Source organism: Rhinolophus ferrumequinum, chromosome 14 (genome assembly GCF_004115265.2).
Source record: "Rhinolophus ferrumequinum isolate MPI-CBG mRhiFer1 chromosome 14, mRhiFer1_v1.p, whole genome shotgun sequence".
In the NCBI taxonomy this organism is placed as follows: Eukaryota; Metazoa; Chordata; class Mammalia; order Chiroptera; family Rhinolophidae; genus Rhinolophus; species Rhinolophus ferrumequinum.
Window position 1 is genome coordinate 42,944,057 of NC_046297.1, and position 17,585 is coordinate 42,961,641.

The following is a 17,585-nucleotide window of genomic DNA, read 5'->3' on the forward strand; positions in this document are numbered from 1 at the left end:
GTAAGAGTTCTTATAATTCTGGATACAGTCTTTTATCAAATATGTGATTTGAAAATATTTTCTCCTGTTCTGTGGCTTGTCTTTTGATTTTTTTTTTTTTAAGATTTTATTGGGGAAGGGGAACAGGTCTTTATTGGGGAACAGTGTGTACTTCCAGGGCTTTTTTCCAAGTCAAGTTGTTGTCCTTTCAATCTTAGTTGTGGAGGGTGCCATTCAGCTTCAAGTTGTTGTCCTTTCAGTCTTAGTTGTGGAGGGCGCAGGTCAGCTCCAGGTCCAGTTGCTGTTGCTAGTTGCAGGAGGCACAGCCCACCATCCCTTGAGGGAGTCGAAACCGACAACCTTGTGGTTGAGAGCCCACTGGCCCATGTGGGAATCGAACCCACAGCCTTCGGAGTTAGGAGCACAGAGCTCCAACCGCCTGAGCCACTGGGCCGGCCTCATCTTTTGATTTTTAACATGTCTTTTAAAGAACCAAACTTATTAATTTTGATGAGGTCAAATTTATTAATTTTTCTTTGTGGTTCATACTCATTGTGTCTTATTTAAGAAAAATTTCCCCAACCCAGTCACTAAGATTTTTCCTATGTTCTTTTCTAAAAGTTTTGTAGCTTTAGCTCTTACCCTTAGGTTTATGATCCATTCAGAGTTATTTTTTATATATGGTGTGAGATAGAGTTAAGATTCATTTTCTTACATATGCATAACCAACTGTTCTGACACCATTTGTTGAAAAGATTCTTTCCCCATTGAATTGCTGTGAATTCTTTGCCAAAACCAATTGGCCATATATGTGTAAAACTATTTCTGAACTTGCTAGTTGTTCTGTTGATTTATATGCCTACCTTTATACCAACACCACTCTCTCCTGATAGCTGTGATTTTATAGCAAGCCTTGAAATCAGGTAGTGCAATTCATAAATATTGTTCTTCTTTTTCAAAATTGCTTTGCATATTTTAGGTCCTTCATACTTCCACGTGCATTCTAGAAACAGCTTGTCAGTTTCTACAAAAAGTTCCCCAGGATTTTGATTGGAATTGTGTTGAACCTATATATTAACTTAGAACTGACATCATAACAATATTGAGTCTACTGATCCATGGCATATCTGTCCTTTAATTTCTATGTAATGTTTTATGGTTTTCAGTGTATATGTCTTGTACATATTTTGTAAAGTTACATCAAAGAATTTAATATTTTAATGTTTATTGTAAACAGCATTTTTATATTTTCAATTTATGATTGTATTTAAAATACAAATGATTTTTCGATATTGACCTTGTATCTTGTGATCGTGCTAAATTCAGTTATTAACTAGTAGCTTTTTTTCTAGATTCCTTAGAAATTTTTGCATCAACAATTATGTCTTCTGTGAATAAAGACAGTTCTCCTTCTTCATTTCCAATCTATATGCCGTTTCTTTTTCTTGCCCTATTGCACTGAGTAGCACCTCCAATACAAGGTTGAATAGCAGTGGTGAAAAAATATCCTTGACTTGTTCCCAATCCTAGGCATACAGTCTTTCACCATTAAGTGCCGCGGCCCGCGCGGCCAGGAGGGCTTGGCCTGAGGGGGAAGGGTGAGAAGATAAAGAAATGACACAAGAGACAGGAGAGCGGGGATTGGGAGGTCCACCGTCCAAGGATGGCAGAGCAATGGCGCAGTCTTTATTTCACACACGGTTTATATACAGTCTTGGAACAATTGTCTAATACAAGCAAGTATTAGCAGAACAAGCAAGTATCAGTAGAACATTCTGTTTCACGTATTGGCAAGTTTGTATGTCTATGACTGCATTAGTGTTTTCTTGTTCTTTCTGGGAAGATGCTGGGGCGAGGCTTCCCATGGATGACCTTGCAGGCTGCAAGGCGCTAGTCAGCTTACAGCCCTCTCTCTACATCTCCCCCTTCTCTTTTTGATTTAAGCCGTAGCTGGTGTTGATTAAGGAGGTCTACAAGTCGGTGTTGGATGACTCGGTAGCTGACTGAAAAGATACAAAACAAAGTAAATACCAGAACAGAGATACCACATAGAAACCAGAATGAATGTCAGAGGAGGTTAAACAGGTTAAACCCCATGAGCTGGGTAAGCTACTGTTGAGCTGTATTGGCTGGGTTGAGAATGGGATCGTGTGCATGTTGAATGTCAAGAATTTCTCGATGGAGGTCACTAAGATCAAGGCTAAGATTGTTATGGCTCTAGATACCTGGTATGTGGTTAAGAATTTTGTCCCATTGCCATTGTGTCCCATTGTGGGGAGCAAAGGTAACAGATCTTTTGGAAATTGGCATGGTAACGTAGGCTTAGTCTTAAGCGTAAAGCTTCTATTTTGTTGCCAAGAGTTATTGTGTTTCTAATGCATTTATCTTATATTCTATCTTTAAATCTATTTTTTCTTGTGTTTTTAGTGCAATGGACGAGTTTTGCACCAAAACATTGACAAAGTGGGCGGTTTTTATGCCCTGGGCGGGGCGGTGGTGGCAGTCACAGTGGTAGCTATTACTGAGATGATCGCCACTATGTCAGCTATGACCATGCCAAAAACTCTTTTTTCCCTGGTTAGTTGGTTTTGAATCTCTCTTAAAGACACTTTGGAGTCCCTTGTCGTCATACCAGGGGCCGGTCAAATTGGTGGGTATTAAGAGATAAGATGGTTGGTACAATACCATGACTTGGGACCCTTTGTTGTATGTTGTGACACAGTTGGTCAAATTACAGTCCAAGCACTCAACGTGTAGCTGTTGTTGTTTGATGGCACTGACATTCAAGCCTCCTACCAGGAATACATAGGGCGGCCGGGTGCAGGCCCAAACCCCATATATGTGTTTTAGCCCCAGGTCCTGAGTGGATGATGAGGAAATGTTTATATAAAGTCTGTGGTCGCGAAAGCTCGCCAGAGCTCACGCTGGATATTATGTTGTAGGGTGGTCAAAATGGGAGTCACATATCATCCGGTAGTCATCCAATCTTGATGAGGGCCAGTGAGACGATGTGACCAGTCCCATATGATTTGGACTACTCCAATGATGTTGGAGTAGTCCACAGCCAGAGGGTGAGCACATTCTAACCAATTAGCAAATTTGGATACTTCCACGGAGGAGGAATTAGGGCAACATGGAAGGGGTGGATGGGAAGCGGGAACAACAGTGGAAAGATTAGTGAGTCCCAAAAAAGCAAGTTGTAGATATTTGTACATATCCCACGGCCCAGAGAGGTTAGCTATATTTGCTACCCTCATAGCAGTCTTATTGACAGGCTGGATTTTTAGGCACCCCGTTTTATCTTGGGGGCCTGTGCAGAGGGGGGCGCCAACGGCTGTCCAGGTGTAGTTAAAGGGGGCCCACTGGGGCATAATGTGTCCCTTGGGGGTCCCACCAAGGATCTGTGTGTCGTTGACGAAGACAGGGACTCTAGGGTCATTCCAAGTGACAGGGTGAAGTGCAGGGGGGTTAGGAAAAAAGGTCCAGAAACTTTGAGTCTCTGTCTGAGCTACATTTGGCCTGTATTGTTATGATGGCCAACATGGCGAAAAAGAGCCGCTCAGAAGTTATGGGCAATCCTTGTCGCTGAACCATGTTTTTTCCTTCAGGTGTCAGGTGCTTGAGCTGTTCCCACGTAGGCGGCTGGGCTCGGTGGGTTCCTCGAGGCCGAGGGATCACCACAAGTGGTATTACTTGGAGGCATTTCATGGGCGGCGTCAGGAGTCGGGATCTGGGTTCTGATCCATCACAACGTCTCACTAGTTGTTCTGGTAACCACCAAGGGCCTTCCGCGTTCCTAGGGAAAACACAAACATGACCCTTCCCCAGACCAGCACAGGATCGAGCCCATGCCAAACATTATCAAGAGGGTCTTTCCATCATACGATGGGCAGCGGAGGGCGCTCTGGCGTCCAGAGCCATTCGGCTGCCGTGCGGCGAGAGGCATCCGTGTTTAAAAAATTGAGGGTAAAGAGTGAATAAGATATTATTGGGTGTAGCCGGGGTAACTCCCTTGGTTTGTTTTTGTATTTGTGTTTTGAGTGTGCAGTGGGCACGTTCTATGATTCCTTGTCCATGGGGGTTATAAAGGATCCCCGTAGTATGTGTGATCTTAAACTGAGAACAGAACTGAGCGAAAACTTTACTGGTATATCCAGGGCCATTGTCAGTTTTTAATTGTTGAGGGAGGCCCATTACTGAAAATGCTTGGAGTCAATGACTAATGACGTGAGTAGTCCCTTCTCCTGGTCGCGCAGTAGCAAATAAGAACCCAGAATAAGTATCAACAACAACATGAACATAGGGGACATTTCTGAAGGAGGGAACGTGAGTGACATCCATCTGCCAAAGTTGGTTGGGGAGTAAGCCTCTAGGATTTACTCCGTAGCAGGGTACAGGGAGATGGATCTGGCATGTGGAGCAAGTTTTGACAATATGTCGGGCTTCTTCTCTGGAAATTCTAAACTGGAGCAGTAAGGCAGCAGCGTTTTGATGATAGGTTATATGGGATTGTTGGGCCTGTGTGATGGGAGTGGATTGGGATACCTGGACAGCCAGAAGGGCCTAAGCTTGGGATTGTGTGGGTTGGTCAGCAATGTCATTGCCTAGTGCTAGGGGCCCAGGGAGTCAAGAGTGGGCTCAGATATGGCCAGTATAGCACGGTTTTGGCCTGGCCTGAATTAGCGTTTGGAGTTGACAAAACAGATGAAAAAGTTCTTCATCTGAAGTATGGCTGCTAACAGTGGTCTCAATTACCCTACCGACCGTGTACAGGTAGGAGCTATCAGAAAAGATGTTAAAAGCCAGGTAGGGATGGAGCTCTAGGACCCAGATCAGGGCAGCGAATTCTATGGGCTAGGCAGAGGCAAAGTGTGTTTGTTTGGAATGTGTCTGTGTGGGAGTATGTACCATGGCTATGCCGTTACTGAAACCATCTGTAAAAATGGTAAGCGTGTTAGGAAGAGGATTGGGGGAAATTACCTTGGGGAAAATTACCGGGTTTTGTAGCAGGAACTGAAGGAGCTTATTGGCTGGATAGTGGCAATCAACACTTGCAGGGAATTGGGCAAGCGCCAGCTGCCAGGTATCTGGGTATGGGAATAACCAATGTTGTTGTTTTTGGGTATAGGATACAATTATAGCCTGGGGGTCATAACCTATAAGTTGTCTCGGTCGTTTTCGGCCTTTGTGAATTAGGGTGCCAAGGAGATCATAATAGGGAAGGAATACTTTGGGGCCTGTATTGGGCAGGTGGAGCCACTCGATTGGCCCTTAAGCTTGTCATAAAAGGCCTGTAGGTTGTGGCTTGGTGGGGCAAATAATAAGCTTCATCGGTATGGAAAGGTCGAAAAACCTGGGTTTGTTGAATGGCTTCGTTAACTAGTTGGAGAGCTTGGCGGGCATCGGGGGACAACTGTCGAGGGGACATGGGGTCAGGATCTCCTTTTAGAATATCGAAGAGAGGCTATAATTGACCTGTAGTTATGCCTAAATGTGGACGTAGCCAACTGATATTCCCTAATAACTTTTGGAAGTCATTTAATTACCAAAGGGAATCCCCTTAGATTTGGATTTTTTTGTGAATTTTTTGTGGCTATACTGCTCTTTGAAGAATAGTTGTCCCGAGATAGGAGAATGGAGCAGCCTGCTGCACTTTTCTGGGGGTGATGTGAAGCCCATGGGTTGTTAAGGAGGCATTTAGTTCTGAAAATGCCTTTTGTAGGGTCTCTTGATTTTTATGGGCAATTAGAATATCATCCATATAATAAATAATATACGCATCGGGAAAGCATTTTCTAATAGGATCACTAGCTAAGGCAACAAAGTTCTGGCACAGAGTAGGACTGTTGGCCATCCCCCGAGGGAGGACCTTCCATCGGTACTGTTTCATGGGTTCTTGGAAGTTAAGGGCTGGTAGGTACGCTACGGGCAAAACGTTTTCTGTCCTTAGGGTGTAAGGCAGGGGTGTCCAAACTGTGGCCCGCGGGCCAACTGCAGCTCGTGATCCATTTTCAATTGGCGCGCAGCAAATTCCAAAAACATATTTAGTTTACTTAAATAAACCAGGTGAGGCAATAGGTACTTCACCTCGAGTGAGTGGCCCGGCTGTTTGTGTATGTTACCGCATATGGCCCTTGGTGAAACACGTTGAAAAAAGTTTGGACACACCTGGTCTAAGGGGATAGTAAAGAAACAGTCTTCAAGGTCAATAATGAATAAACAAAAGTCCCACGGTATAACAGTGGGCGTGGGAAGACCAGGCTGGGTGGCTCCCATAACCTTCATTGTCTGATTAACCTTGCGGAGGTCTTGTAACAATCTCCATTTACCTGATGTTTTCTTTATTACAAATATTGGAGTGTTCCAAGGGCTATTGGAGTGCTCAATATGACCAGCAGCAAGTTATTCAGTAATTAGCTGTCGTGCTGCGTGGACTTTCTCCTGAGTAAGGGGCCATTGGTCTACCCACACAGGGGTGTGACATTTCCAAGTTATTTTTTTCTGCGGTAAGTCCAACTGGGGTAGCAGGAGTCACCACGGTCCCTCTTCTAAATTTGGATGTCCTAATCCTAATTTGTCATTTTTTGGTTTTACCTGTATGGTGGCTGTTATTTCCTGATGTTTTTTTCCCTAGCCCCTGTGAGGGTAGAAATCCCTGACTGAACATCATATGGGAGACCTGAGTACTTGGGCTGTACATAATAACGTGCATCTGACTCAATACATCATGTCTCTAGAGGTTAACAGGTAGTCCCGGGAGGACATAGGGACAAAAGGTTCCCTGTTGTCTGTCTGGGCCTGTCCAGTTAAGGATCTTTGAACTTTGTCAGGGGCCTTGGGTCTGTCCTATCCCCTGAAGTTCTGCCACAGTATGAGTGGTGGGCCAGGATGTGGGCCAGTGTTGGTGGGCAATAATGGAAACATCAGCTCCCATATCTAGGAGACCTGAGAATTGTTTTCCTTCTATCCATAGGGTTAATTTGGGTCTTTCCTTTTGGATTTGTTGTATCCAATATATATCAGAAGAGCCAAAGCCTTTAGCGCCTCGAGCCTTCGATGAGAGTACTTGCCCTCTTTTGATAGTGGGAACTAAAACCAATTGCGCGATTGTGTCGGTGGACAGAACCTGGACAATATTTTTATGGTATGGGCCATGACCTTGATTTCTTCCTCATAATCCTCATCTATAACTCCGGGTAGTACATGAAATCCCTTCATAGTGAAGCTGCTTCTCCCTAAGATTAACCCCACTGTGCCTGGGGGAATAGGCCCCCATATCCCTGTGGGAATTGCTTGCGGTCCCATTTCGCGAGTCAATACATATCAGGAGGCGGGATTGAGGTCCAATCCTGGCTCCCGGGCGTGGCCCTGCATAGCTGTTGGATTGGGGGTCGGCTGGGTTTTGGAGAATTACTGATGGTGTTGTTGTCAGGGCCCCCATTATTTGACGGGGCCGGGTCGGCCCCATATCCGTTTCCCTGAATCGGGTTTCCGAAAGCATCATGTAGTAACCGACAGTCACCGGACCAATGTCGTCCGCGAAGACATCGCGGGCACAACCCGAGGCTGCGCTGGTGGGCCCCCTGTTTTACCCTAGGGGCAGATGCTGGGGAAAAGCGGATTGATCCTTTTGAGGGCATTCTCTTGCAAAGTGGCTGGGTTTTCCACACATATAACATTTACCCATCTGTCTGTTGTTTTCTCAGGCTTGGGCTAACCTGTCTATAGATTTGGAAAAGGCTGCTGCCAGAGCGGCGCCCTGGATGTGGGCAGGGCCAATACCTGAGCATAGCCGAATAAAATCTGATATAGTGCCCTTTTTCGGTAGGGTCTCAGTACCGCCTGACAGGCGCTATTAGCATTTTCATAGGCAAGTTGTTTAGTAAGGATTTGCCCAGCCTGGGCATCTGAAATTACTCGAGAGACAGCCTGTGAAAGGCGAGAAGCAAAGTCTTGATACAGTTCAGCAGGCCCCTGTCTAACTTTACTGAGTATTTCCCCTTTTGTACCCGAGGTGGACAGGCTGCGCCAGGCTTTAGTTCCGCTATGTTAATTTGTTGATATGCTTGCAGGGGATAACCCAGCTGGTGGTCCCGGGGGCTGAGTTGCCCTTCTCCTACCAGCATGTCATAGGTAATAGGCACTTGATGAGCCTGATTTCTCCGTGCTCCTTGTTCGCACAAGTCAGTCCATTCACTCTTCCATAACAGATAATCCCCTGCACTAAGGCAAGCCTTAGCCAGCCATAGTCTTCCAATCATTGGGTGCAAGGGCAGCAGTTTGTAAACCTTCCAGCAAGGCAAAGGTAAAGGGGGCCGTAGGCCCATAGGTGGCACATGCCGTTTTGAGGTCTTCTAGCATCTTAAAAGGAATAATTACATATTCTCTAACTGGTTGTCCGTTGACTATGCGTTCTGTTACAGGGTACAATTGAAAGCCGGAAGTGTCTTCCCCCTTTTCCTGGGCCTGGAGAACACCCCTTTGTAAAGCAGAGAGCGCAAGGGGGCGTCTTTGTTCAGGATCTGGGGCGGCATCTCGGGGCAGGAGGGGGCCCCCGGCTGGCGGTGCTCCGCAAGAAAGCTTAGCAAAGGCCACCAGGAGGTCAGCGGAAGGGGAAGACTCATCATCCGTATCCGAGTTCTGGGGGCCGGAGGTTTCTGGGAGGGTTATAATATTTTTTGCTCCTTATCATGAAGTTCTTTCTCGTAATGGGGGGGAAGGGGGTAACTGTTTATCTCCTACTGGCGGCGCCGAGAGAGCGCCAGAGAGCTTCAGCGCTTCATACCCCTCCACTGCAGAGTGAAGACCTGAGAGACCCCTCCCTGTGTTGATGGGGACGGTAGTCTCGAAACCACGGGGAGGGGTCAAGTGACTCCTTCACTAAGTTCCAAAGAACAAAGGTGGGGATGGGGAACTTAGAGGAGCCTTCAGCCATGAAGCGGTCATGGAGCTGCTGCCCAACTCTCTCCCAAGTAGCGGGATTGAGTGTGCCCTCTTCATGGAACCAAGGGCATATATCCTGTACAAAAGATAGGAATTCCATTACCTGGCCTGAGCAAATATTACAACCGGGAGCGTTAAGCATAGCCTTTAGCATTTGCACAAAGAGGTCTCTTTCTTTGGACCCATGCTGTCCCATGTTTTACTCCCGATTACACTTAGCTGGCTCCCCTCCTCTACCTTTAACCTTGAGAGGAGTCTCCTCACCTGTTTGTGGCAGGTGCCACGCCACTCCACTTGGTAGCAGAGGACGGTCCTCTACTTGTCCGTTTTTCGCTTCCCGTACTCAGGTCCCTGTTCGGGCGCCACTCTGCCGTGGCCTGCGCTGCCAGGAGGGCTAGGCCTGAGGGGGAAGGGTGAGGAGATAAAGAAAAGACACAAGAGACAGGAGAGCTGGGATCCGGAGGTCCACCGTCCAAGGATGGCAGAGCAGTGGTGCAGTCTTTATTTCACACACGGTTTATATACAGTCTTGGAACAATTGTCTAATACAAGCAAGTATTAGCAGAACAAGCAAGTATCAGTAGAACATTCTGTTCCACGTATTGGCAAGTTTGTATGTCTGTGGCTGCATTAGTGTTTTCTTGTTCTTTCTGGGAAGATGCTGGAGCGAGGCTTCCCATGGATGACCTTGCAGGCTGCAAGGCGCTAGTCAGCTTACAGCCCGCTCTCTACAATTAAGTATGATTTACTGTGGTTCTTTTCATAGATGCTCATTATTAAATGACAAATTTTCCATCTATTCCTAGTTTTTTAGAAGTTTTAATTTTTTTAGACATGAGTTGGTGTGGAGTTTTGTCAGATAATTTTTTTTTTTTTTAAGATTTTATTGGGGAAGGGGAACAGGACTTTTTTGGGGAAGAGTGTGTACTTCCAGGACTTTTTTCCAAGTCAAGTTGTTGTCTTTTCAATCTTAGTTGTGGAGGGTGCCATTCAGCTTCAAGTTGTTGTCCTTTCAGTCTTAGTTGTGGAGGGCGCAGCTCAGTTCCAGGTCCAGTTGCCGTTGCTAGTTGCAGGGGGCGCAGCCCACCATCCCTTGCGGGACTCCAGGAATTGAACTGGCAACTTGTGGTTGAGAGCCCAGTGGCCCATGTGGGAATCGAACCGGCAGCCTTCGGAGTTAGGAGCATGGAGCTCTAAATGCCTGAGCCACCAGGCCAGCCCCCATTGTCAGGTAATTTTAGTTCATCTGTTGATATTATCCTGTGGGTTTTTAAAATTCTTTTATCAGTTAATATGATGAATTATATTGATTTTTTATTTTTAAACCAAACTTTCATCCTTGTAAACTCTACTTAGTTATGATGTATTATCTTTTTTTTGTATATTGCTGGATTTGATTTAAGTATTTTTGCATCTATGTTCATGAGGTATATTAGTCCCTACTTCATTTATGATGTCTTTTGTTTGGTATCAGCTCTGTCTTCTCACTCATGTAGTCCACTAGGCTCCATCTGGGTTACTCCTCCTGGCACTGTGGCCTGCAGATTTTCTCAATAAGCTGGGGGCAATTGTAGGGCTTGCCTTGTTTATTTCCTGTCTCTCAGGGATCACTGTCCTTCATTCCCTGATGAAGTCTGTTGTTTCATATATTTTGTCTGGTTTTTTGTTTGTTTTTTTTAAAAATTGTTTCAAATGAGAGGGTAAATCCAATCTGTTACTCCATCTTGGTCAAAAATGAAGTCCTCTGGTGCTTGCTTCGGCAGCACGTATACTAAAAGTGAAGTCCTCTAGGTGCTTTTAAGATTTTCTCTTTATGACGGTTTTTTCAGCAGTTTGATTATATGTACCTTGGTGTGTGTGCTTTTTGTTTTCATGTTTCTTCTACTTTGGGTTTGTCGATATTTTTGCATCTGTGGATTTATAATTTTCAACAGATTTGTAACATTTTTGCAGTTATTATTTCTTTAAGTATTTTTTTCTGTTTCCTTTCCATATTACTTTTTATAGGGCTACCATAACAAGTACTAGAGACTGAAAGTCTTATTTTCTCACAGTTCTGGAGTCTAGAAGTCTGAGTTCAAAGTGTCAGCAGCAATGGCCTATAAACAGCCATCTTCTCCCTGTATCTTCACACAGTCATCTCTCTGTGTCTGTGTCCAAATTTCCTCTTCTTATGTAAAGATACCAGTTGTATTAGACTAGGGCCCATCCTAATGAACTTATTTTAACATATTACCTCTTTAAAGATGTTATCTCCAAATACATTCACATTCTGAGGTATGGGGGTTAGGATTTGAACATATGAATTTTGGGGGAACACAATTCAGCCCTTTCCTCTCCTTCAGGTACTTCAATTACATGTATGTGAGGTCACTTTGTATTGTTCTATAGATTATGGACACTCTGTTCTTATGTACTTTTTTCAATCTTATTTCTCTTTGTGTTTTATTTTTTTTATGGTTTGCATGTACTTTTTTAAAAAAGATTTTTATTAAAGATATAGCTAACATACAATATTATATTAGTTTCAAGTGGCATACCATAGTTATTCAATATTTATATATCTAAAGAAGTGATCACCATAAGTCCAACAACCACCTGACACCGTACTATGCTATCACAGTATTATTGACTATATTCTCCATGCTGTACATTACATCCTCATGACTTGTTTGTTTTATACCTGGAAATTTGGACCTTTTATTCCCCTTCAGCTTCCCCCCCTTTTTTTAATTTATTAATTACAGTTGACATTCAATATTATTTTATGTTAATTTCAGGTGTATAGCATAATGGTATGACATTTAAATAATTTAAGAAGTATCCCCATGACTAGTCTAGTACCCACTAGTCTAACACTATACATAATTATTACCTTATTATTGACTATATTTCCTATGCTTTACTTTATATCCCCATGACGATGTTGTCACTACCAATATGTACTTTTTAATCCCATCACCTTTTTCACCCTGCCCTCCAACCCACTCCTATATATCACCCCAACAAATCTTGTACCCATCTGACACGATACGTAGTTATTACAATATCATTGACTATCTCCCTTATGCTATATCCTACATCCTCATAACTACTTTTAAACAACCAATTTGTACTTCTTAGTCCCTTCCTCTTCTTTCATCCACACCCCCAACACCCCTCCCATCTGGCAACCATCAAAATGTTTTCTGCATCTATGAGTTTATTTCTGTTTTACTCATTAATTTTGTTCTTAGATTCCACATATAAGAGAAATCACATTACATCTCTCTATCTCTCTGTCTGATATACTACACTCAACACAACACCCTCCAGGTCCAACCATGCCACTGCAGACGGCAAGTACCCATTTCCTTCCATGGCCGAGGAATATTCCTTTGTATATATGGACCACCTCCTTTTTATCCATTCTTCCATCAGCGGACACCCAGGCTGCCTCCATATCTTGGCCATTGTAAACAATGCTACAGTGAACATATGGATGCACACTCATCGAAGTAGCTTGGGTTTCTTTGGATACATACCCAGAAGTGGGATTATTGGGTCCTTCATTGTCACTTTTAATAGCCTTTGTTTTAAAGTCTCTTTTGTCTGGTGTAAGTATTGCTACCCCAGATTTTTGTTTGTTTGTTTGTTTTCATTTGCATTTTAATGAATATCTTTTTCCATCCCTTTACTTTCTGTCTGTGTGTGTTTTTCAATCTGAAGTGAGTCTCTCGTAGGCAGAAGATGTAAGGGTTTTATTTTCTTATCCATTCAGCCCTCCTACATCTTTTGATTGGAGCATTTAATCCATTTACATTGAATGTAATTGTTGATAGATATGCAGCTATTGCCATTTTATTATTCATTATTTTGATTTTTTTTTCCATCTTAAAGAAGTCCCTCTAACATTCTTTGTAACACTGCTTTGGTGGTGATGAACTCCTTTAGCTTTTTCTTCTCTGGGAAACTCTTTATCTGTCCTTTGATTTTAAAGGATAGCCTTGTTGGGTAGAGTAGTCTTGGTTGTAGGTCCTTACTTTTCATTACGTTGACTATTTTGTGCCAATCCCTTCTGGCCTGCAAAGTTTCTATTGAGAAATCAGCTGACAGTCTTATGGGAGCTCCCTTATAAGTTACTACTTGCCTTTCTCTTGCTGTTTTTAGGAGTCTCTCTTTCTCTTTAACCTTTGCCATTTTAATGATAATGTGTGTAGGTGTTTGCCTGTTTGGGTTCATTTGTTTGGGACTCTGTGCACTTCCTGGAATTGTATGTCTATTTCCTTCACCCTGTTAGGTTTTCAGTCTTTATTTCTTCAAATATGTTCTCAATCTCTTGCTTTCTCTTTTCTCCTTCTGGAAACCCAATGATGTGAATGTTGTTATGCTTGATGTTGTCCCAGAGGTCTCTTAAGCTATCCTCATTTTTTTGGATTCTTTTTTCTTTTTGTTGTTCTGATTGGGTGTTTTCTGCTACCTTGTCTTCCAAATCACTGATTCTATCCTCTGCTTCATCTAGTCTGCTGGTGATTTCTTCTAGTGCATTCTTCATTTCAGTTATTCACTTCTGACTGTTTCGTTTTTTGTGCTTGCAATCTTTTTGTTGAAGTTCTCACTAAGTTCCTTGAGCATCCTTATAACCTTTTTTTTTTTTAACTCTGTCTCTGGAAGGTTGCTTGCCACCATTTAGTTATTTTTCTGGATTTTTCTCCTGTTTTTTTTTTTTTTATTTGGGATGCAGTTCTTTTTTCCCTCATTTTGGCTGCCACTCTGTGTTTTTTTCTATGTATTATGTAGATCTATTATGTCTTGGCCAAGTGACCTTATGTAGTAGGTGTCCTGTGGAGCCCAGTGGCACAGTCTCCTTGATCACCTGAACCAGGTGTGCCGGGAGTGTCCCTTGTGTGGTTTGTGTGTGCTCTCCTGTTATGGTTGAGCCTTGATTGCTATTGGCACTCAGTGGGTGGGATTAACCCTCAGGTTGACTGGCTGTGGGGTTTAGCCACGTCCACAGATTATGGACTGCTGTGCAGGAAGCTTACCTTATTGAGTGGGATTTGCCCCAGTGGTCTCTGGTGCCTGTTGAGACCGCCCTTTGTGTGTGCCACTTCTGGGGCTAATTGGGTGGTGCTTTGCTGTGGTTTGAAGCCAACCTCCAAGTATGTTCATTCTGGGGCCTCTTGGGTGCAGGCTCAGGTCAGCCATTGCCTGTGACTGTCTGGGAGCTACATGTTGGCAGATACAAAGCGATCTGCAGGGGACAGGCCACTCCACAAACTGATGATGGCTGCCACCAGTACCAGGCCTGGAGTAGCTGCACAAAAAACCAGTATACCCGGAGGCCTGCTGTCACCTGCCGGCTCCTTTAAGGTTCAGTCACTGATAAAGGCTCATGGAGTATGTGAGTTAAGTGAAGCAGGTCTCAGGAATCCACTAGAGTGTGAAGAGTTGTGGTCACCAGGTTAATGTAGTCTCTGATTTGGTGCCAGTGCTGAGCCTGGAGCAACTCAGCAAAAGCCTCAGAGCAAACTGTGGCCAGTCACCACCTGCCTGGGGTCCATGGACTCTGATAGTTTTCCTAGAAATAGTGCAATCAGAGAGGGGCCGGTTGTTCGTGGAGAAAGTGCCTCCGGTGGTGCTCATGTTGGGTGGGATGGAGTCCTAGCTGATTTAACAGGACAGAGCAGCAGAGCTCACCAGGCCAATCAGATTTAGATTTGGCCTGTGGGGGCAGGCTCAACATAGGAAAGATGCCACCCGCCTGCTGGCTGCACAGGAAGAGGACCCCTCACCAGGAAAATGCTAACTATCCTCCTGAAGCCGCACTCCGCAGTCTGCCCTCTCATATGTCTCCAAGGCCCACAAGTCATCATCCCTCCACTGGAGCTCAAGGTGAGTGCCTGCGAGCAAGTGAGTCTGTGTGTAGGCTGTTTAAAAGGACATCTGGGTTTCCCTCAGACTTCCGGCCCACCCAAAAGGTCAGAATCCCCAGTGCTTTTCACAGACAGATGTTATGGGGGCTCCTCTTCCCAGCACCAGTACTCCAGGCTGGGGAAACTAGTCTGGGGTCTGGGGTCCCTTGCTCCTTTGGCTGGAATCTCTGCAGCCGAGGTATCCCTCCTGATTCTTAACTGCCACAGAGAGGTTTAGGGCCCATTCCACATCTCCACCCTTCCTACCAGTCTCCACATGGTTTCTTCCTTATATTTTTAGTTGTAGGACTTCTGTTCAGCTAGATTTCAGATGGTTCTCCAGGATGATTGTTCTATAATTTAGTTGTAAATTTAATGTGCTCACAGAAGGATGCAGACACAGTGTTTATCTACTCCACCATCTTGGATCTCTATGTGTTTTATTTTATATAGTTTCTATTCTACTGTTTTCAAATTCACTATTGTTTTCTTCTACAATGTGTAATTTGTGATTAATCCCACCCTGTGTATTCTACTTTTCAGATAATTTTTTTTCAACCTGTAGAAGTTCCATTTGGGTCCTTTTTATATCTTCTATTTCTTTCATTATCATGTTCACATTTTCTTCTAACTTTTTAAAAATATGGATTTTATATTTTTATATAACAGCTTACAAGTTATTTTTATAACAGGTTACTTATCCATATCTGCTAATTCAATTCTGTAACCGTGTTTCCCCGAAAATAAAACCTAGCCAGACTATCAGCTTTAATGCATCTTTTGGAGCAAAAATTAACATAAGACCTGGTATTATATTATATTATATTATATTATATTATATTATATTATAGTATAGTATAGTATAGTAAAATAAGATTGGGTCTTGTATTAATTTTTGCTCCAAAAGACACACTGGAGCTGATTGTCCAGCTAGGTCTTATTTTCAGGAAACCACGGTACCTCTGTCATTTGTCTGTTTTATTTAATTGTTTTATTTTCAGTTATGGAATGTATTTTCCTGCTTCATTCTAAGCCTGGCAAATTTTGATTAGATGCTGGACACTGTAAATTTTACATTTGTTGGATGCTGGATGTTGTAAAATATTCTTTAAATATTGTTGGGCTTTGTTCTGTGATGTAGTTGTTATTTGGGAATAATTTGATCCTTTCAGTGCTTGTTTTTAAGCTTTGTTAGGAAGGGATGTTCAGAACAGTCTTTAATCTAGAACTTATTTGGCTCCACTATGAAGCTATACCCTCTAATGACTATGCAGTGCTTCATGCACTGGGAGGCTTTCCCACTCATGGTTGTGTACATGAACTATTCTAGTCACTTTATAAACTCTTAGAATTATTCCCACTACTTTTTTCCAGTGATTCTTTTCCCATCCTCAGTGATTTCCTTACATATATGTGGAGATCAGTACAATGCAACCAAAGATACAAGAGGATCCCTCTGCAAAACTCTGAAGTATTGTCTCTCTGTCTCACTCTCTCTCTCTGTCTCTCTCTCTCTCTCTCTTCATCTGTGTCTTCTCCAGTATTATCGCTGAAAATTATAACAATTTTTGCCTCCCTATACTCTGAATACAGTCTTTTCAACTCACCAAGATCACTAGGCTCTGTTTGGAGACACTCTCTGCAATGCAGCCTATAAACTTGTTCCAAGTCCTGAGCCAGAGCATTCATAGGACTCACCTCATTTATTTCCTTTCTCTCAGTGATCGCTGTCCTGTATTTCCATTGTTTAATGTCCAAAAACATTGTTTCACATGTTTTGTCAATTTTTCTAATTCCTTAAGGCAGGAGGGTAAACCTAACTGGAAGCAGAAATTCTCGTATGTTAAAAATTTCTGTTAAACCTAGTGCTGTCATGAGTATCTGAAACACCTAACATAGTACCTAGTACTTGAGTAGCAATTAGCTTCTTCTTTTCTTTTCTTTTTTTTAATTTCTATTTTATTTTATTAAGTTTATTGGGATGGGATGGCTGGTTAGCTCAGTTGGTTAGAGCGTGGTGCTAATGACACCAAGGTTGCTGGTTGAATCCCTGCATGAGACACTGTGAGCTGCGCCCTACTTAAAGAAAAAAAAAATTACTGGGGTAACATTGGTTAACAACATTATATAAATTTCAGGTGTACAACTTTATAATACAACACCTGTATACTCTACATGTGCTCACCATTCAAAATCTAATCTTCTGTCACCTAGTAATTAGTTTCTTTACGCCTCCTCATTTTCAAATGGTACAGGAACAATCTGAGCCATTTGAGGTGGTACAGAGAATGAGTCTTTGTGCTTTAGAAATGTAATTCAATTCCAGATGCATTCATTGAGCACCTAGTGATGTCAGTTGCTGTTCTAAAGCAAAATTTTTGCCAACAACAACAACTTCAGAGCTGTCAGCATTCTTCCTCATGAGACACTGCTTAGATTCCCTTTTATGAGAAACTGAGATTTGATGATAAAATAGGGTATTTCTTGGTGAGATTTACTGCTAACGACTGTCAGAGTAGATTTCTTCTAGTTATCAGATACCTCAGTAAAATGTAAGTTTTACATTTCTAATTATAATTGAACAGGGAAATAAAAAAAGTCCTAATCAATTTGTGTGGCAGTTGTGGTCTACTCTGCCATAATTTGGCACTTGTTTTTCATGCCTCCCCATCTAGAAAGCTTGGTTATGTCTGTGTGATACCAGCATGCAGTGAGTCATGCTGTTAAACTCTCTGTACTTCAATTTTCTCCTTTATACAGTAAAGATAA

General features: G+C 42.9%; 1 protein-coding gene across 1 annotated transcript in view; it reads right to left on the minus strand.

The window, feature by feature from the left end:
- The window catches only part of LOC117033721 (uncharacterized), a 29,429-nt gene extending 14,882 nt beyond the window's left edge, over positions 1 to 14,547 (minus strand). Inside the window, exons 1-6 of the mRNA XM_033125991.1 lie at positions 14,448 to 14,547; positions 9,187 to 9,322; positions 9,026 to 9,030; positions 8,359 to 8,636; positions 7,989 to 8,267; positions 7,762 to 7,908 (exon numbers count right to left, since the gene is read on the minus strand). Coding sequence (XP_032981882.1) covers positions 7,762 to 7,908; positions 7,989 to 8,267; positions 8,359 to 8,636; positions 9,026 to 9,030; positions 9,187 to 9,322; positions 14,448 to 14,547 — 945 coding nt within the window. The remainder of the gene's footprint in view (positions 1 to 7,761; positions 7,909 to 7,988; positions 8,268 to 8,358; positions 8,637 to 9,025; positions 9,031 to 9,186; positions 9,323 to 14,447) is intronic.
- Positions 14,548 to 17,585: the final 3,038 nt, after the last annotated feature.